This window comes from Setaria italica, chromosome II (genome assembly GCF_000263155.2).
Source record: "Setaria italica strain Yugu1 chromosome II, Setaria_italica_v2.0, whole genome shotgun sequence".
In the NCBI taxonomy this organism is placed as follows: Eukaryota; Viridiplantae; Streptophyta; class Magnoliopsida; order Poales; family Poaceae; genus Setaria; species Setaria italica.
Window position 1 is genome coordinate 43,472,921 of NC_028451.1, and position 20,390 is coordinate 43,493,310.

Here is a 20,390-nt window from a genome sequence, read left to right on the forward strand (position 1 = left end):
ATAGGGGTTCTGCAATTAGTTTTATAATTAGCTTATGTTTAGTCCTCCTAATTAGTATCCGAAGATAGGGCTAAAGTTTAGCCCCCTCCTCCCAAACACCCCTCAGTATCTGTACTCCAATCTGAGTTATGTCGGTTCAAAACTGAAACTCGATCAGGCCCTCGCGTCATCCTCCCTAGGCGGCACGAGGGCGCTCCGCGCGCCGGAAAAAAAAGGCGCCGCCACCCTCACTAGCTGGCTGCCGCCGCCGCCGCCGGCCCCTCCCACCCTCCTCCTCCCTCGCCTCCCCTCCTTTCCCCTCTCTCCTTCTCTTCTTTTTTCCTTATGCTTCTTCCCATGGTAGTTATGGTGGCGCGGCGGCCGGCTCTTGCGGCTTCGCGGCGTGGCTACCGACGGCTCCGGATCTGTGCTTGGGGTGGCCGGATCCAGCCTTTCCCCCTGTCATGCCGTCCCTGTTGGCCTCCGAGCCAGCGCTGGCCGGCGACGGCGAGCTGGCTCATGGCGCCCGCAGCGAGGACACCTGCGCGCGTGCGGGGTCGGCTGGTGACGACAGGAACGCCCGCGCCCGTCACCAACGCCCAGGGACACGGGGTGGCCGCTGCGTGTTGCAAGATGGTGTCGCGGCTGCCGCTTTGGTGGGTCGATACGCGCGAAGATGCGTCGGTGGCGCCATGGTGGCGTGGCCGGTGGCGGCTTGTTCGGGTGTCCAGCAGCGCCGTGGTGGCGTGGCTGGCGACGGCCGAGCGGAGCGCCATGGTGGTGTGGCTGGCAGGCGCTCGCGGTCCCTGGCGGTGGCATTCTTCCTCGGCTCCTTGCAAGGAAATGGCTTCCTCGGGTGGCAAGCGGCACAGCTTGACCTTCCTGGTGAGTCTGTTCAATTGCTAGCAAGGACGGCCTACTCTCGGCAGCGTGCATTAGGGACTGAGCTTGAAGCGAAAGCTTTCGGCCATGACGGGATGATGGCGACGACGCTCTCGAGTGTCGTTTACCTCCTTGGAGGCGTCCATCGGTTTGGCCTCAGTCCTTAAAGCCGCAAGTTCTTCCTGGGTGAAAACCTCGACCGTGTTGGTCAGGCGACAGCGGTGCTATTAGCATCGTATTCCTTGTTGGAGGCATCACCTTGGAGCTACCGTCTCTGCTCACTCCTGCCCGGAAGATTCAGCTTAGAAAGTAGAAAGAAAAAGAAAAAAGAAAAAACAGGGGTTGGTTGGTGTTGAGTTGCAGCAAGTTGTGGCGCCTGGGGCCATTTGCTTTGGGCAAGTTGAGTAGTGTGATGGCATTGTGCGGCTTGTGTTGATGTCCCAATCCGACCGATCAGAGTTGTTACGGCTCGTGTCGATGTCCCAATCCGACAGGCCAAAATTGTGGAGATGGGTTGAGTTTGGCGTGTGTTGATGCCCCAATCTAGCCCGCCTTATTGTTTGTTTGAGTTGAGGAGTGTGCAGTGCGTGTTGACGCCCCAATCCAACCGGCCGGGTTTTTTTTCATTGGTTGTATCGCCCAGTTTGGGTTCATCTTCTTTTTAATATAATTGGCATCTCTCCTGCTTGACAAAAAAATCTTTGAGTTATGTCTTTTTTTCAATTCACTTCTCTTTATCCAATCGAATTTCACCGTTTTGAAATGTGGACCATATGGTGGTTGAAATGAATCTCATAGCATTTCAAATGCCAAAATTGCTACTAAGAGTTTTTCGGTCGGATACAGAGTTCAGAACAAGTGGCTGCTTGACTGCAGCTAGCCATAGTCGTCAGGGGGCATATGTTCAAAGACCCCATATTTCGGTGCTAGAAAAAGTAAGGGGGAAAAATGAAGTGAGAGCCTACTCAATGCCGTCGAATGCACGTTTCTCTTCACAGTAGTACAAACACATCAGGCATAGGGAAGACCGATTTGCTCAGCACCTTTTTGAGATTAGTGTGGCAGAGGGGCCCTTCTTGCCTTTGAATTGTTCTGGCAATACGCCTTTTAAACTGTTTTCTTGAAAGACTCGTCTTTTCAACTGTTATCTACTGTTTTACCTCTTGAACAATCTTAGACATTATTAGTAATTCTGGATCTTATGTGTTTAGAAAGCAGTACCTGCAAACAGTTCGAACGATCTCATTATTTGCTGGGTACCAAATTTTAATCGTTATATTCAGTTTTATCTGCCTGCACATACAGAACTGATTCAGTCTTTGTTCATTTTTATTTTTTATCTATTCTGGTTGCACCTGGAACATCTAGAAGGACTAACCTTAGAACTTGTCCGGCATTACAAAGAGCTGTTGCCTCAGGGGATCTTGTTTTAGGAATATGAAAGTACTTAACCTCTTGGTGATGGCTTTGCTTGCTACTTAACCATAGCATTTTTTGGCCCTCTTATTCTTTTCATTCGAAGAGACTGAATTCCTATGCTTATTTGAAGTTTAAACAGGCCAGACACTGCAGGTTGCCTCTGAATTACGGTGGCAATAATTCTGGCAATACCCTTTTTCAACTGTTATCTACTAACATTTTCTGTTTTACCTCTTGAAAGGTGAACAATCTTAGATACATTGGTATTTCTGTATCTCTTTTATCCACCTTTTCATGCAGAATTTATTCAGTGCTTGGTCAGGTTGCACTTGGAACATCTAGTAGGATTAACCTTAGAACATTTTTTTGGGGCAATGCAGTGCAATATATGATTTTCAATTTGATGTACATCTCTGGTTGTGAAGCACATTGTGTGTTCAAATTAATTAATTACTTATTTCAAATGACATTGATGGGCTTAAATGGGTCTGCTGAAGTTATATATTTTTTTCCTTTGTTGCAGCAGGTGAACTGTGTGGCCATAACTGGATTCCTTTTGCTATTTATGTCATGTCACTTTGATATAGGAAAGTGCCTAGTGTGACGACCGTGTATGCCCAGCGTTATTGCGTCAGGGGAATGTTGTTTTAGGAACCTGAAAGTACTTAATCATAGCATTTTTTTGGCTCTCTTATTCTTTTGATAAGAACACACTGAATTCCTATGCTTTGTTGAAGTTCAAACAGGCCAGGCGCTGCTAGTACTCCCTCCCTTTCCAAATTGTAGGTCGTTTTAGCTTTTTAAGGTTTATAGATATTATTATGCATCTAAATATAGTGTAAATCTAGACATACGCTATATCTAGATGCATAATAATATCTATGAACCTAGAAAAGCTAAAACGACCTGTAATTTGGAACGGAGGGAGTACCTCTGAATTGCAGTGTCGATATTTTTTCTTAATCTGAATTCTCTTGTGCTGTTGTTTTCCACCTAGAGAGCTAGTGTAGGAAATCTTGGTTGTGTTTTGACAGGCGGTGTGGGTTTCAAAGTTTTCTTACTACTATCTTGTCCTGAAAAGGGGGAGCCTGAACATGGTGTCGTAGGCTGGCCCAATTGCATTGGCCACACACATAGCTTGGGGTGTCTATTGATGCTGTAGCGATTTGGGGAACCTACGCCAAGTTCAACAGGAAAATTTCACTAAACAGCTTCAAGTTTGAACTGGAATATTTCCCTAGCCGAAGTGGCGTGGTCACGGCGAAGAGAGACATCTCCATGCTTGAGTTTGAGTCCGTTCTGCTCTCTAGGTTCCGGTTCTAGCATTGTCTGTCGCGATTCCTCTAGGTTGCTGCTCGATCTCCACCATCTCGGCCCAACTTCCAAGCCGGCGTGCAGATTTCGCCTACGCCACCGCTTTGGGCATGGACGCCGCAATCCAGAGCCCGCCGGCGGCCTACCTCCCTCAAGACCTCGTCGTCGAGATCCTCTCGCGGCTGCCGACCAAGTCGCTCAGCCGCTTCAAGTGCGTCTCCCGGTCATGGCACGCCCTCATCTCCGATCCCGCTCACCGGCACAGGTTCGCGCAGACGCTGTCCGGCTTCTTCTTCTGCCGTCGCGACACGAGCACCCCGCCGCCCTGGGGCTTCGCCGGCTTGTCTTCCGCGTCCCCGCCCCTCGTCGACCCGTCGCGCGCTCTCCTTCTTACCCTCGAGCTACGGAAAGATCGAGCCGCTCGACTCCTGCAACGGGCTCCTCCTGCTGCGCTGCAGCTCACCGGCCAGTGGCGGCGCCACCGAAGCAGAATCGCCTCAGCCACCGTCGTCGTTCTACCTACGTCGTGTGCAATCCAGCCACCGGGGACTGGGTCGCCTTGCCCCAGCCGTCCGTGGAGCCAGGGCTAGACGACACCCCGAGGGCTTGCTCCGCCGCACTGGGCTTCGATCCGGCTGTGTCCCCACACTTCTACGTGTTCCAGCTCGTGGAGGATAACTACCGCGCGCGGCTACTACTATGCCATTGACGCCGTCGAAATCTACTCGTCCGAAACTGGCGCATGGGCTCTGCATGAAAACAAATGGGGTCCAAGTCCGAGCGGATGGCCCTCCTTCGCGGGCCACACGGCCTACTTCAACGGCTTCCAGCACTTCACCACGTCGGACGACGTCATCGCCCTGGTAGACGCCAAGGGCCAGTCATGGAGGACCATCACCGTGCCGTTCGATAGGTCCTTCGGCAACGGTTTTGTCGGCCATTCTCAAGGGCGCTTGCTTTACATGGATGAGGAACCTGATGAAAACGCGCTCGAAATTTATGTCCTCGAGGACCATAGCAGTGAGGAGTACTGGACTTTCAAGCATCGTGTCAGCAAGGTAACTTTGCTTGCGCGACAAAAGTTTGCATGGGAACTGGATAATTTCGTGGCTGCATCGCATCCGATCCTTGCTGTGATAGGATTTTCTTCTATGACCGGCAGCTGAAAAGGCTCATGTACTATGACATGAATCAAGGGCGTGTTGATGTTATCTGCACCCTTGAAGTTGCAGACGAAACTCAACCCCTTTTCCCGTATGTTCCATTGTACTCAAGGACTTTCGATCACCCTGATGGTGAGTGTATCACAATCATGATCTAGTGAACTACAATGAATTTTGATTTTGCCTTGAATTGTCCTTGTCGATCTTGTTGCATAGTTATGGAGTAATCAGCTTCTCTGATTCTTGTTGTTGCAACCGTTCTCAGCACTGTGGTCCTGGTTCCGGCCGTGAACGTGAATTGGAGTCCGATTACTGGTGTACTACGTGCAATTTTCGAGTTCGAATTCGCTATCCTCTCTACTTTCAATTCTACCGCTTATTTTTTAATTAAGGAAATTGTTCAGTCTCGAACATTCACAAGTGAATGTCTACGACCACAAAGAAACAAATCCGGCCACCTAGTCCGGAGGTACATGAGTACTTAGACTCCACCAAGCCACCTAGAAAGAAAGCTAAAAGGACTAAGCTTCAAACTTCTTCCATGCTCTTGCTTCCACCTAGCAATGGGACTTGTGCAGCAACTAATCCCTCCCATCTCTTAGGAACTTTAGAAGTTAGGATGATCCTGCTTGACGGCCATATGTTTCCTATTGTTTTCTTGTCACCTAGAAACTGCACTTAGTCAATCTCTACCATGCACACTGGCAGTACACTAAAACCGCCATCCCACCAAGCTGGATGGATACCGCCATCCCAAGTACTCCAAAATGGCACCTCAAGAAGAAAGCAACGCCAAGACGCTGCCGCCACCCGAACCTTCTTAGGTTCTTCGGTTTTCACCTAGAAAAAGTCTCTGGGGTCAAGGTCCTCACCGCAACGCCTTCAACAAGGAGCACGACGCATCATGTTACCGCCATCGCCGGCACCGGTTAAGACCGGTGATGGCTGTCGCCTGAGGACCTTAACACCCTGACAACCACCAAACTTTGTTGGCTGATGCCAAAGCCGGCCACCCGCCGTCACCACCCTCCATCTGCCTCCCTCCGTCCGCCGCCACCGTCATATAGCTGAGGCACGCTCGCCTGTAGCCGCCACAAGCCGCGTTCGGGCGGATCCACCGCGAGCTCCCCACGGTGGCAGTCACCGGAGGCGAAGATGCCCTCCCCCCGAGCTTAGCCTAGGAGAAGTAGGCTCCACGTGTGCCGCCGCCTTGCCGCGGGCCGCACCATCGCGGATCTGAACATCCGACCCCCGCTAACGTCCCCATGGATCCACCGGGGGAGGCCCTAAATGGCCTGGGTGACGCTGGATCCAGGCCTGTCGGCGCCGGATCTGGGCACCACCAGCCCAAGGGTGACAGCTGCCGCCAGCAACCACTACCGCAGCAGTACGAAAGAAGAGGGTAGGGGAGGTTGCGGAGGGGGAGAATGTCTTTCACGGGGGAGTTGATGCGCCCGCCGCTGCCCTCATCGCGGCTGGAGGGACTTCCGCTGGCAAGCTCCGGCGGCAGCGAGTCGGAGGGGAAGGAGGGAGCGGCGCTAGAGGTGAGGTGGTGGCGCCGCCCGAGTCGCCCTAGGGCGACGCGAGGGCCTAGGATACGGCTGCCTATTTCGATTAGATCTTCAACCCTGCTGTGATTGGTGATTGGTCTAGTTGCTGTCTAATCTTCCCGGCCAGTATGCTTCCGCTTCTCCACTTGGTCATGGAGGAGGACGCGACCCAGATCCCGGAGCCCTACCTCCCCAACAACCTCGTCGTCGAGATCCTCTCGCGGCTGTCAGCCAAGTCACTCTGCCACTTTCAGTGCGTCCCCAAGTCATGGCGTGCTCTCATATCTGACCCCACACACAGGCACATGTTCGCGCGCACAACATCCTCACCTTGCTTCTTCTTCCACTGCTACTGCAACAACATCCCTTGCCTGTGTTGGAAATAACCTTGACCATGGTGCGTCCTGGTCATAGCATGCGTGTGTGTGTGTCTAGCGCATGTGCGCGTGAGTTTGTTTTAGTTGTTGGGTACAGTCTAGCAACATGAGTCCATAGGCACAAGTTGAACTTGCTCCTTGCCCATGTCTTGCGGAGGAGTTTTGGCTCACGACGAGAGGCAGCCAAGTTGGTCGGGCATATGTGCACGTGTACGTGTGTGTGCAGAATAGTTGCGGCATCAAGTTTGAGTTTGTTAGGCGGTTAGGAGGCGTAGGTGTGTGTGGTGTTGATTTGCATGGAGGAAAGCTGCGTCATCCAGTGGCTCACGGCGACGACGAGCAGGTCCTACGGGTCATTACGATAAAGCCGAGCATGAAGGTTAGCTCTATGGTATTCCCAATCTATATGCAGCCTCGTGCTCCTCTTTGTTTGTTGCCAAGTCCAGAGAAATAAAGTTGCCAAGATACAGGCGAGTTCATCGCCACGGCATTCGTCTCCGGCAAAAACCATAGTTCATCTTCCTCCTTGCGTCATCATCGCAAGAGTGAGAGAGAGCGAGCATTCCTGGGTTCCAACATTTGGTATTCGAGCTAAGGTGATCGAAGATGTTGTCCCTTAGACCGAAGAAGCCGTGCATCGTCCTAGGCGGCGGCGACAGCTCTAGCAGCTCACCGCGTCCGGTTGCGGTGGCGAGCGCCGGCACTGTCGAGTTGCTGCTATTGACCAAGACCAATTACCATGAGTGGTCTGTGGTTATGCTGGTATCCTTGGAGGCAATGGAGCTCTAGGATGTCGTGGAGGCAGTCTGTAAGGAGCGCGCCAAGGATCGGCAGGCGTTGGCCGCCATCTTGTGTGCGGTGCCGTCAGAGATGAAGGCCGGGCTCGCCGTGAAGAAGTCGGTGAAAGAACCGTGGGATGCGGTGAAGAAGATGAGAGTTGGTGATGATCGCGTGAAGGCCACGAGCGTGCAATGTCTCTTAAAGGAGTTCGAGAATGTCACGTTCCACGACGGGGAGTCCGTCGACAACTTCGCGATGCGCATCAACAGGCTTTTCCCCAGCTTGCGCGAACTTGGCGAAGCGATGGAGGACAGCCATGTGGTGAAGAAGATCCTGTGTGTGGTCCCAAAGAAGATGAAGTAGGTCGCGGTGGCGATCAAGATGTTTACTGAAGAGTATCTTGGCCCTCAAAGTGGATTTTGGTGATTTAATGACAAAAGTTTAAGTAACTAACAAAGTTTCAAGTGCATGAGCAGGTTCAAATTGATGTAGCACTTGTGATGGATCCCTCAAAAGGAAATGAAACGATGAGCGGCATGTCTAGCGATTTAAATTTTATTCTCAGTTTGAATTTGAGTATAGAAAAGCCACACTATTAAGAAGGATGCGTAATCTCTGATCTTGATGATGAAAAAGGTGCTCAAGATGATCTAACAAAATCTATGAGAGACACCATTTGCAGCATCACATCACTTGGGGATAATTAGAAGTGCTAACCAGAGACTTCCGGATTTTTTTTGAAAGTTTTTCCGGAATATTCCGAAAGTGGAGAGTTTCCGAAGAGTCTTCTTCGGAGGTCCGGATTTTTCCGAAAGTTTTTCCGGAAAAGTCTGGAGGTCCGGATCTTTCCAGAAAATTCCGGAGTTTTCGGAAATCCCCGGATAAAGTTTCAAAAATTTCCAAAATCCTTTTTATAACAGATAGTTCAGGTGTGAAGGGGTATAAATACCCCCTCACTCTCCTCCCTGCGCCCCCTCTTGCCTCTCTACTCTTCTAAGCTGCAGAAACACTCTAGAGCTCATCTCTTTGCTCCCTTTGACTTTCTTGTGAGATTTGTTGGGGATTTGAGGAGATATTGGTGAGTGGGCAAGGGATTGTGCTAGTGAGCTTCAACTCCATCTCTTGAGTACCTTTGTTCTTTGTCAAGCCGGCTAGGCGTCGCCCGGATGAGCATCCAAGCTTGTAGCTGCCCCGGGAAGTTTATATTACCCCTACAATTGAGTAAGTAACTCTAGGTGGATCTTTGTGGTCACTAGAGGGAGGAAAGTGACTTAGTGATATAAGTCAACCCTTATTGGATCCTCAACAGAGACGTAGGCTTCACGGTGTGAAGTTGAACTCCGGAAACAAATCTTTGTGTCATTCTTGCTTATTGCCTTTAAGTTCATTCACATTCTTGCTTAGAACTCATTTCTAGGGTTTGCTCCCGATCTACATTTCTAGTGTGCTTGGAGTTGTTCTATCTTACTTAATAGTACTATAACAACCTGTTGCTTCACCTATATTCATCGATCTAATTTCCAGCAAGTCTTGCTAGGGGGTGTAGTTGTTTTAGGAGAAGTTCAAATTTCTTCGGAGATTTCTCCGAAAATTTCCGGATGTCCAGAAATTTCCGGAACAATCTCCGGAACTTTTTAACAAGTTTGTTTTAAGTGTCAAATTTTCAGATTTGACTACTCACCCCCCCTCTAGTCAACACTCTAGATCCTTTTATTTACAGACTTCAACACCACGTCTGTGGAGGAGGTCATCAGCCGGCTGCGTTTGGCGGAGGATGCCAACGTTGATGAAGCTGCGGACGGCATCGGGCGGCTCTTCCTCACTGAGGAGCAGTGGGAGGTGCACTGGTGTCAGCGTGGCGATAAGAACCAGGCGCATGGCGGTGATGCGCGCTGCGGCGAGAAGAGCACTGGACGTAGCGGCGGCCATGACAAGGATGATGACGATATGAGCAGCACAAGCTCGAGCACTAGCAGGCGTCACCGAGGAAGATGCTTCAACTGTGGCGAGCGCAGGCACATCGCGAGGGATTGCCCTCAAGTTGAGGAGGGAGAGGGTGCTGCTTGCTGACGCCGCCGACGAGCCGACGTTGTTGTGATGTTGAAGCTCGCCATGTCAATCTTAGGGGGAGATTGTTGGAAATAACCTTGACCATGGTGCGTCCTGGTCATAGCGTGTGTGTGTGTGTCTAGCGCGTGTGCGTGTGAGTTTGTTTTAGTTGTTGGGTACAGTCTAGCAGCATGAGTCCATACGCACGAGTCGAACTTGGTCCTTGCCCAAGTCTCGCGGAGGAGTTTTGGCTCACGACGAGAGGCAACCGAGTTGGTCGGACTTACGTGCACGTGTACGTTTGTCTGCAGAATAGCTGCGGCATCAAGTTTGAGTTTGTTAGGCGGCTAGGAGGCGTAGGTGTGCATGGTGTCAATTTGCATGGAGGAAGCCGCGTCATCCGGTGGCTCAAGGTGACGTCGAGCAGGTCCTGCGGGTCATGGTGAGAAAGCCGGGCGTGAAGGTTAGCTCTGTGGCATTCCCGGTCTATATGTAGCCCCATGCTCCTCTTTATTTGCTGCCGAGTCCAGAGAAATAAAGTTGCCAAGATACACGCAAGTTCATCGTCAGCAAAAACCACAGTTCATCTTCCTCCTTGTGTCATCATCGCGAGAGTGAGAGAGAGCGAGAGTTCCTGGGTTCCAATAGCCTGGGCTTGGTCACCGCCGAGGGAGACGGTGGCCTACCCCTGGTTGACTCGGAGCTCTGCTTCCTGCCGGCCTCGAGCGGCGGGGAGGTCATGCGGCTTGACTCCTGCAACGGGCTTCTCCTCCTGCACTGCTCATCACCCACCGGTGGTGCTGGTGCCGACACCAATGCCCCACCCCTGCAGACCATCTACGTCGTGTGCAATCCGGCCACCGGAGAGTGAGTCGCCCTGCCCCAACCAAGCCTCCAGCCTGGGTTCGACAACTTCTACAGTACGAAGGTCTGCTCGGCAACGCTGAGCTTCGACCCCTCTGTCTCCTCGCATTTCCACGTGTTCCATCTCGAGGAGAAAGAGCAGAGCTATGATCACTTCATCAAGGCGGTGGAGATCTACTCGTCCGAGACCGAGACGTGGGTAAGGAAGGAAACGCGATGGAGTACTCGTCCTCACCAATGCCTCTTCTTGACCTGCCACATGACCTACCTCAATGGCTTCCTGCACCTCACCACCTGGGACGATGTGATCGCCATGGTAGACGCTAGGGGCGAGGCGTGGAGGACCATCAACGTGCCGTGCAACAGGTCGAGGGGCAGTGGCTTCATCAGCCATTCTCAGCGCCGCTTGGTCTACGTGCATGTCCGTACTAGACGAGCGAGTGCAGGTGAGCTAGTGATCTATGTTCTTGAGGATCATAGCAGTGAGCGGTGGACTCGAAAGCACAAGGTGAGCAACGCGTTTTTGTTTGGGCCGGGAAAGTTGCCATCATCTAGGCTTGATGGTAACCCTGTGGTTGCGTTTAATCCACCTACGAGAGGTTTTTCTTCATGATCGATCAGGGAAGAGGCTCGTGTGCTACGATATGAAACAGAGGCGTGTGAATGCTATACGCACTCTTGAAGACGTGGCATAGGTAGACGAAATTAACCCCCTTTTCTTGTATGTCCCATTCTACTCTGGGATGTTAGATCGCCTGATGTCAAAGCGGCATGATTCCTGTAGGACTAACCCTGGGAACAACGTATTAGTGTGCTGTTTGAACACTACTAACCACTTTATGCTGGCTATGGCGTTCTTCTGGGGATCTCATTGAACTAATTGACAAACTACTCCGTGAAGAAAAAAATACATCGGTAATGCTATCCACATGGTGTCCGACGCGAGAACATTTTTCCGAACGGACTCAGGACGCGTGGCGCAACATGCTCCACATATTTCACTACTTTTTTACATCGTCCACAAGCTGTCCACTACCGACTCCTCCTTTCAAACAAATATCCCCGCCGCGGGATCTTCTTCTTTAGCGCCGCCTCCGCCGCCTCGTCCTCCGGTGCACGCTGACCCTCCTTCCCACTGCCACCCAGCAGCACCAGGAGCTCCCTCGCTAGCACATTAGCCGCCGAGCAGTCGCACGCGACCTTGTGGATCCAGACGAACAGCGTCGTGCCACCAGCTACAGGTGGAAGCTCGTAGAGCGTGGCGAAGAGCACTGGGGCATCATTGAAGTCGGCCCATGGGTTGCGGTTGAGCTCGTGCTCGAGGAGCGCGTGGAAGTCGACCGCGGACTCCGGCGCGGGGAGCGGCTCGAGCGGGAGCAGCAGAGGCGGAGGCAGCGCGGCCGAAGGGAAGGCGAGCGTCGGGCCGGAGGGGATGGTTCGGTGGCGGTTGCAGAGGATGGGGTGCACGTTCGGGAGGGAGCGCAGCGTGGCCTGTGCCGCCGCTGCCGATTGGGCCGCGCCGCCGCGGGAGAGGCGGAACACGAGCAGCATGGTGCCGGTGCCGCTCGGCACAGCGCGGCACTAGCTGTACTCTGTGCTGCCCGGCGCGCGGGTGCACCACTCGAGCTCGGCGCCCTTGGCCTTGGCAGTGGGGTTCCGCCCGGAGGCGCGCGTGGGCGCGGCGGACGACGGGGAGCTCGGCGCCATTTTTGTGATGTTGCAGCCATGATTTGGGGATTTTTTTAATCGACTTTGAGATGTTGCAACATGATTTTTGTGATGTTTCAACAATGACTTTTGTGATGTTTCACCTGCGATCTGTGATGTTGCATCTGCGATTTGATTGCAATGAGATGTTTCATGCATCGGCAGTTTGATGTTGAATGGTTCATTTTTCATGATATTTTGGTAGGTTACTTTGGATGTTGCACACATTTTTTATGATGTTGCAATAGTTAGTTTGGGATGTTGCATTTTTTCCAATGCGAGATTGAATATCGCACGTAACATGATACAGATGTTATAGCGGGTTTTTCCATCATCAACGAATCACTAAGAAGGTTTTTTACACATTCTTTGGTGTTGCAAACGTTGGTTTTCGATGTTGTAAATGTTGATTTTCTATGTTGCAGACGTTATTTTTAGATATTGCAACGGACTATCGAAGCGTACGTTGGATTTGACTTCGTCCGGACGTCCGATCGCTAGCAAACTTCGAAAATACATAGAAAAACCCCCAGATGAGGCGTATAATAAGCGAACTGAAGGATGCACAAGCAGATTAGCAGTTTCGCTAAATTTGAATTGATGTACAGATCAAAGAATTTTTCTTTTCCGTAATGGCGAATAAAAAAAAAGAATTCGATCGCGAGGATCGATCTACAACGGCCGCGGCCGCGGCGAGGCAGGGGACGGCGAGGAGAGCGACGACGCGTTGCGCAGCCGGCTGGGCGCGGGACGGAAGCTCCACCTCCTCATCAGGACCGGGGCGCCCCGGCCGCGGCCGCGCGCGGCGGGCGGCGCGAGCGCCCGCCGCACCAGCTCCCGGTTCCCCTTCCCCGTGGGCACCCGCGCCGCCGGCCTGCCGGTGCCCCTGCAGCTCCTCTGCCGCCCCGGCGCCGCGGCCGCCGCCGCCGCCTGCCGCGCGCCGGCGCCCCACCATTTGCACTCCGCTCGCCCCGAGTGCGGCGCCGCGCCGCCCGCAGGACCCGCGGGCCTCGGCGTCGCCGGCCGTGGTCCTGCCGCGCCGGGCACCTGCCTGACGGGCCGCGCCAGCCCACCGCACGCCACGCTGACGTGCTGAAGCCGCCGCTCTCCTCCGGTCGCCGCCGACGGCGCTCGTGAAATCATCATTGCTGCCCAGGCAAAGCTCGACGCGCAGACCTCCCCGGGCGGTGCTGTGCAGCCCCTGTCCTCTTCAGTTCTTCTCCTAGTCGCCGTCTCCTCTTATATGCCAGCCACGCACGCGCTCGTCGCGTTCGTGCCCGCGCGAGGTGGAACCGAAGCCGCGGGGGGGCAAGCTTTACAGCTCGCGCGCGTGCCCGACGACCCGATCGTGTTGTTGACCACACCAGGCACCAGCCGAGCCTGGCCGACCGGTCGCATTTCCCGGATTCTCCTGCTGACTGACCCTTTCGCGGGCCTGGGCGCCTGGCCTCGGCGACCGGGTGTGGCCGCGAGCGCGGGGTGTCGCGATCGGCGATCGCGCACGGCGCGGCGCCTTTTCAGATTTGACCATTCCTTGGTGTCTTCGGCATGTCATCGGTTCAGGAATTGACCAATCTTTTTGAGGTCCTGGTCATGCACTGGCTGGGTGTGTGCGCGGAAGATTACTCCGTGGTTTCGACCGTGCAGGTAACAGAGCATACTACGTCCTCGAACTTGGTAAAAAAAAGCAGCTTTCAAGTTTCAATTCTGTGACAGCACCACGAAAGCCGGTCGAAGATATTTTGTTGCACTTCCAGCTCCAACGCGCAAGTGCGCAGCTGCAATGCCTGCAAAGCGAAAGCATATCTTTCTGAAAATCACTGACGCAGGTACACAGAAGAAAGAAGGCATGAAAACGAAGTTACTGACACCGTTGCCCGCGTGGAGGCTTTAACTTTACGTTTGATCTTTCAATTCAACCGCGAGAATTCTACCAGAATCGCGCGGAGATCCGTCCGTCACTTTCTACTCGTCGAGCGCGACCCGCGCGGCGCTGGCTCAAATAGTCCCTGTTCCGCTGTTCACACCTCCATGACCATGATCCCGACCCGGAGGCCGGAGCACGTAAAAACTCCTCTCTCCGACTCTCCTGGACGGGGTACGAACAGCGGCGCGCGTGCTGTAGATCGCACTGGTGACTGATGCCACCATGTCGTGAGACTGAGGTCAGCGACAGATTGGATGCGAGATCCACATCACGCGATGGGGTACACGTCGGTACTGGACGTCTGCTGCCGGTGCCCCGGGGCCGCCGGTCCTGGGTTCAGTCATCAATCATGGAAGCGTCTCGTCTGTCCCGTCCTCAGCGCACTAATCGCACCGTGCACGTACACCCTTCAACTGTTTACTGCATTTCATTGTGGCCGTGTCTTCTCCAACAGCGGAGGCTGCAGGCAAAAACAGAGCCTCCCACAGACAGCAGGCATAAAGCAGAGCCGCAGCCTACAGCCGCCTCGCCGAAAACAGAGGGAAGAACTTGCAGATTCACGTCCGAGTTCTGAACAGGAACACTCCACCCTGTGCCGGAAAACTTAACTCACCATACGTGCAGGAGCTGAGCTGGGGCTGTAAGAGAGTGTCGCGTACGTAACAGGTTCGAACTTTCCTTGTCCATCGTCGCTGTTTCGTTCTGCTACATCTACATGTATCAGCTACCATCACACCAGTGCAATCTACAGCTCGTACAGTGCCCACACACCCCAACAGTCCATCTTGATCTCAGAAATGGGGCTATGGAATCGACAAATCAGGTACGACCGATTAGACCCGTGAGCCTCGCACAGGTAGATGTACCGCCCTACAGCACAATTCGGCAGGTTACATTCACATCGGCTCATCGCAGACAAGATGCATCATGCAAGGCGTGTGCGGTACGGATACCAACAAAGGGCAAAAATGGCAATGAAGGGGATGTTTGTTTCATTGATACTAATTAGAAGATTTATTGCAAAACTAATTGCACAAATGAAGGCTAATTCGTAAGATGAATCTATTAAACCTAATTAATCTATGATTTGATAATGTGATGCTACAGTAACTATTTGCTAATAATGGATTAATTAGCCTTAATATATTCATCATACGAATTAGTTCATGACTCTTGCAATTAATTTTATAATTAGCTTATATTTAAACCTTCTAATTAGCATCGAATATTCGATGCGATAAACGTTAAACTTTAGCGAGATAAAGCCGGGGCGTCGTGGACGCGGCAGGAGGATAGGAGATGATGGATCGGCAAAGGCGACACAGCGCACCGCGCCCTGTCAACAAAAGCCCAGACAGGCACATCTCTCTACAAAGCCCAGTGCCGGTAGGGGAGAATTTACAGGTCACCCGACAGCGTCATCATCCCAGATGACTGTCGACTAGCATGCGCTTCGAGGCCACTGTGCCCAGGAGCACCAGCTGTGAGCTGTTCGTTTTAACACAACAAAATTGCACGCTCTGAGCAAAGGTTCCCTTGTTGCTCGACCTTTCAGGTATCCTTGCACACCTGAAAGTCAGATAAACACACAAGGAGCAACCTTTGTCTCTGGAAATGTGCAATTTTGTTGTGCCAAAAAGTCACACAGCTCGGGCACTGATCACAGTGGCTCAAACGCTTGCCGTGCACCGGAGGAAATCACAAGACCATGTTTCGTTTCTACCTTTTCTCTCAAACAACTGGCAACTAAACTAAATTCAAACAGAAGAAAATAAGTTAATTGACAACAAAGAAACGCAGCTCCTCAGCCAATTGCCTTCTCCTCGGAGAACCTGGGAAGCTGGACGAGCGAGTTCACCCGCGTCACGCCGTCAAGGCCCGACCAATTCTGATCGTGGGCTGCGCCGGCGACCACTGCGTCCACTGCCCCAGCAAGCACCTTCTCATGGGCGCTCCCAGCAACTGTCCTGACCGTGAAATTCCGGGTCAGCGCTGGCTCCTGCTCAGCTTCGTTCGGGTCTGCGACTGAACCCTCGTCGAGGCTCATGTTATCCATGGAGGCCGTGGAGTCACGCTCGTGGTCCATTTTGCCATCCAAATATAGGCAAACCACCGCGCAGTCGTCGATCTTTGATGTTGGGTACTTGGTTTTCCATTCACGAGTGGCTGCCTCGACTAGGGATTTTGCGGCCTTTGATCGACTTGGGGATGAGGACACTATGTCCACAGCCTCCTGGTTGCTAAGGACATCCCACACCTGCATGATTTGCATTAGCGTTAGATTTCCTGAAGTATGACTGCGCCAAGTGGTGCGTCATGTATAACTTCGTTGAGTATATACAACTATAAAGAGACATGGGAAATGGGCCGAACAAGAGAAGGCGGAAGGACAAATAGAATGATTCAAAATCGCATCCGTAAGCAGACCAATGAAAACACTCTTGATGATTCCGCACGAATGCTCTTTAATTCTTTTTTTATAAAAAAGGAAATTAGATGCCAAAAGGGGACAGAGTGGCATGCTTTGTGAATCATAATAAGAAACAGCAGCAAAAGGCAAAAGCAATTACACAGAAAGTGACTGAAAAATCGACCCAACTAGTCATCCATTAAAAGAAAATTTCAAGTGATAGAGAAGTCCATTACATAGGGTAAAATAAACTATGCTTCTTCACCAACTACAATCATTTCAACAAAGGGATCCAAGTTCAACCATGACAAAATCTCACTTTTGATAGTATACATTGTTTAAACTAATGCACCATGGGCGCACTAATGAAAAGGGCAATCAAGCGAGGGTGTATGAACCCAAAGGAGAATTTGGAACGAGTAAGATACCGGTAAGTGATAATCAGTTTCCTCATTGGCATAACTGACAACAAAATGAAGACTGATGTCCATATAATACACATCATGACCTCAATGCAGGGAATAAATTCGATAAATCATCACTGTAGTAAATTCTGGGGCAGACACCATATCACATGGAGAGATATGGAGTACTACTACTTTATTAAAACAAGTGGTATGGTCAAATATTTCACTAGTTTTGATTGGTCGCTGTACTTCATAACAGTGACATAGCAACCTGTGATAAATAAATAAGAGCAATGCTAGATGCCCAGATCATTCCAGGAAAGCTCAAACAATTCATACATCTGGCTGGACCTTAAAGAAAAGTTATCGATCTTTCAATGAGGTCAGTCCACATGGAAATCCACATCATTCAGATGCACAGGTCATCAATGAGGAAGTAAGTTAAGAATGAGGAATTTCGAATTTTATCTTTATCTAATCCAATGAAGAGAGTCCTTGATAATTTTAATTATCTTTTTTAGGCAAAATTTTAATTTTATCTATTGCGGTTAACAGTCCCTACACTACCCACTCGATGCTGGAAGGTGCAATCTCTTCTCAACACAATGACTAAACCAATTGGTCATGTCAAGTTGAATATGGATAAGATTTAACAGCTGAAGGACAGCAGATAACAACAGGTGGTGACGATGCAGTGGAGAAGGGTGTTAAGCTGGCTAATCATTATATATGCAGCAGACAGGAAAGGAACCAATGGCGGATATTATTATTCTTGCACCTGCCATGATGACAGTTTATCAACCGACCCCTAAAGCTAAAACATTTTGAAGTCAAAAGACTAGATCACTCGTAGGTATGATCACGAATCCTCTTTTAGTTTCAATGGAATGCACGGGACATCCTGGACCAAAGGCCCACCATGTGCGGCTATTTAGATCACGAATGCGAAAGTGCCACAGATTGACATTACATTGCAACTAATCATGTTCTGAGGAAAAAGATTATGGCAAGATCTTGTTGGATCAGAGATATTCTCAAATGCATATATTTGCAAGCACAAATATCCAAAAACAAAACAGAACACTAAATTGGAGTGCTTGGTAGAGGAAATTACCCCATCTGATGCAAGGATGACGAACTGATCCTTCTCACTAAGTGACCAGTGGAAGAACTCTGGCACCGAGATGACACCGTAATCCTTGAGGCAGAAGTCCCCAAATGCGCGGGCCATTGCCAGGCCCGGTGCATCGTCAAACGGCAGCCAGACCCGCGGCACCTCCGGCTCATCCTGCAGCGCGAACACTCTGCCCCTGCACTTCTTGATCCGCTCTGCCTCACCTGAATCACAAGTAGAGCCATTAACACAGGAACACATAAACACCACCTCATCAATAAAGCTGATTTAATGGCAGAGAATATGGTGGCGTACTGGGAACATCAGGTTTGAGGTCAACGGTGAGCTGCACGGCCACCATACCGCCGGCGGCGGCGTCCCTTGAGCCTAGAACGGCACGCGAGTCGCCAATGTTGGCCATGTAGAGATCCGAGCCCTGCGTGCGGAAACCGCTCGTGAGTTGCACGGCTAAACGGATATACATCCAACAGAATCTGATTTGACATTTATGCCTGCGAGGAAAGGATGAATCGATGGACAAGAGCCTCATGCCAAGTCTAGTGGCACGTACGAGCTTGAGGACGGTGACGCCGGTGCTGCCGCTGCAGAAGCAGTCGAGGGTGGCGTGGGAGCGGAGGTCCTTGTCCATGGCCTTGTAGGCGCGCGCGAAGGCCTTCCTCCACGCGGCGGCGGGCATGTCCAGCCCGGCCTTGGACGCGCGCACCGCGGACATGAGCCTCAGCGGCAGCGCGTCGCGGACCCTGCGCGCCACCAGGTGGCCGTGCGGACCGTGCCCGTCGAACACCCCGCACAGCACGACATCGTCCTCCCCGCCGAACCCCTGCAACGGCGACAGGTCCACCATAATTATTACCACGCCACCCGCGGCGGATCAAATCGACGACGAGAACCCGACCGACCGCTCGCTTTGGGAGAGACAGGAGAGATAAAAGGACAGAGATTGCCGAGAGATTTGGTGGCTTACATCCCAGACGAGCATGGCGTCCTGGTTGATCCCCTTGCGCCCCTGCTGCGTGAACACGGCGGCGGTGCGGCTGCGGCCGTCGTTGGAGAAGATCCGGCCGGGGACCGAGCCGAGCTGCTCCTCCCGCGGCGCCTTCCACCTCCTCCCGCGGCGCCTCCCGTCCTCCCCTCCCGCGCCCGCCGCCGTCACCGCCGTCGTGCCCCCGCTCACCACGCAGTTACCCATCGATCACGCCTCCCGATCTCCTCCTCCTCAAATGCCGTGCTCGCCCGGCAGAGTAAGCGCCGAACAGAAACACCCGCGCGGAGACCAACGACGCCGGTTGCCCCCGCCGCCGCGTGCAAGGATTCCCTCCCGGAGTGGTCAGGTGTGGAAGTGGGAGAGGAGAGGAATCGCAGATCAGCAGCAGCGCCAAACGCAACGTGAAAAGTCAAGGCGGGTCCCTGGATGAGGAGGAGGAGGTGAGAACGGAGGAGGAGGAGAGAGAGGCGAGCGAGTTATTTATTGCGGGCGCGGGCGGGGTGGGGGCAGCGGCACGGCAGCGACGCACGCACGCAGAGGCAGAGGGCAGTGAGGCAGACAGCTCCGGGTCACGGAGAAGAGGCCGGGGGCTCTCGGGGACGGCGTGGGCTGTGGGACGGGCGCCGGCAGGCGAGGCCGCGAGGGGCTCAGCGCCCGACGCGCTGCCCGTGCCACGGCGTTGCTTGTCGATGGTTCGTTGGCGCCGCTGGAACCGTGACTCTCAGATTGATTATTTGTGCGGTTGGCTAGGAGTGACTTGTTTACTGAGGCCGCAGGGCGTGTACGGGCTGCCGGGTCGCGCACTGCGAGGAATAATCAAGCGGCGAGCAGCGGCGACCGCTGACCGGGTCGCCGGGGAGCGGACGTGGCGGCAGCGGTCAGAGCGGGGAGGAGCCCAACGGACGAATTACGCATATCCAAGTCTTGTTACTGGGTTTGAAGTTTGGAATGGAAGCGAGGTACTCTTTTGCTAGGGACATTTTAAAAAAAAGATTTTTCACAAATGATAGTCTTATTTAATATTGATGTTGCATAGATAATGAGGAGTCACTGAGGCAAATATTGGAGGGCTAAGACCAGTCTTAGTGCACAGTTTCATTGTACTGTTACGAAGACTGGTAACTGGTTAACTGTGCATATTGAGTGTTATAGGGATGAAACTCACCTTGCTCTCTCCTCATAAAGATCTTGCCAAGTCAGCAAAATTATTGATGTGGTATGGAATTTAACGTTCATGAAACTCTTATGAAACTCTACCCGAGACTGGCCTGATGAGAAAAAGCTGCTTTGCATGTTTTTGTTGGTCATTGTGTTAATGTGAAATACCCCTATGATAATAGAGGGAGTAACTAAAATTCATTTTTGACACCGTGACTCTTTTTGTTTGTCTAATTTTAAACGTCGACGATTCTAATGACATCTATGTTTAGCATGTCCACTGT

General features: G+C 52.1%; 2 protein-coding genes across 2 annotated transcripts; both read right to left on the reverse strand.

Moving 5' to 3' along the window:
- Positions 1-12,595: 12,595 nt before the first annotated feature.
- On the reverse strand, positions 12,596-14,698 carry LOC101782782 (translation initiation factor IF-2-like). Its single transcript, XM_012843939.3, has 2 exons — positions 14,671-14,698; positions 12,596-13,322 (listed from the first exon to the last, which is right to left on the reverse strand). The coding sequence occupies exons 1-2, from the start codon at positions 14,696-14,698 to the stop codon at positions 12,757-12,759; spliced, it is 594 nt and encodes a 197-aa protein (XP_012699393.2). The 3' UTR covers positions 12,596-12,756.
- A 616-nt stretch (positions 14,699-15,314) lies between these two features.
- LOC101765750 (probable protein phosphatase 2C 64) lies at positions 15,315-19,416 on the reverse strand. Its single transcript, XM_004957998.4, has 5 exons — positions 18,928-19,416; positions 18,514-18,783; positions 18,258-18,378; positions 17,943-18,166; positions 15,315-16,268 (listed from the first exon to the last, which is right to left on the reverse strand). The coding sequence occupies exons 1-5, from the start codon at positions 19,150-19,152 to the stop codon at positions 15,816-15,818; spliced, it is 1,293 nt and encodes a 430-aa protein (XP_004958055.1). The 5' UTR covers positions 19,153-19,416; the 3' UTR covers positions 15,315-15,815.
- Positions 19,417-20,390: the final 974 nt, after the last annotated feature.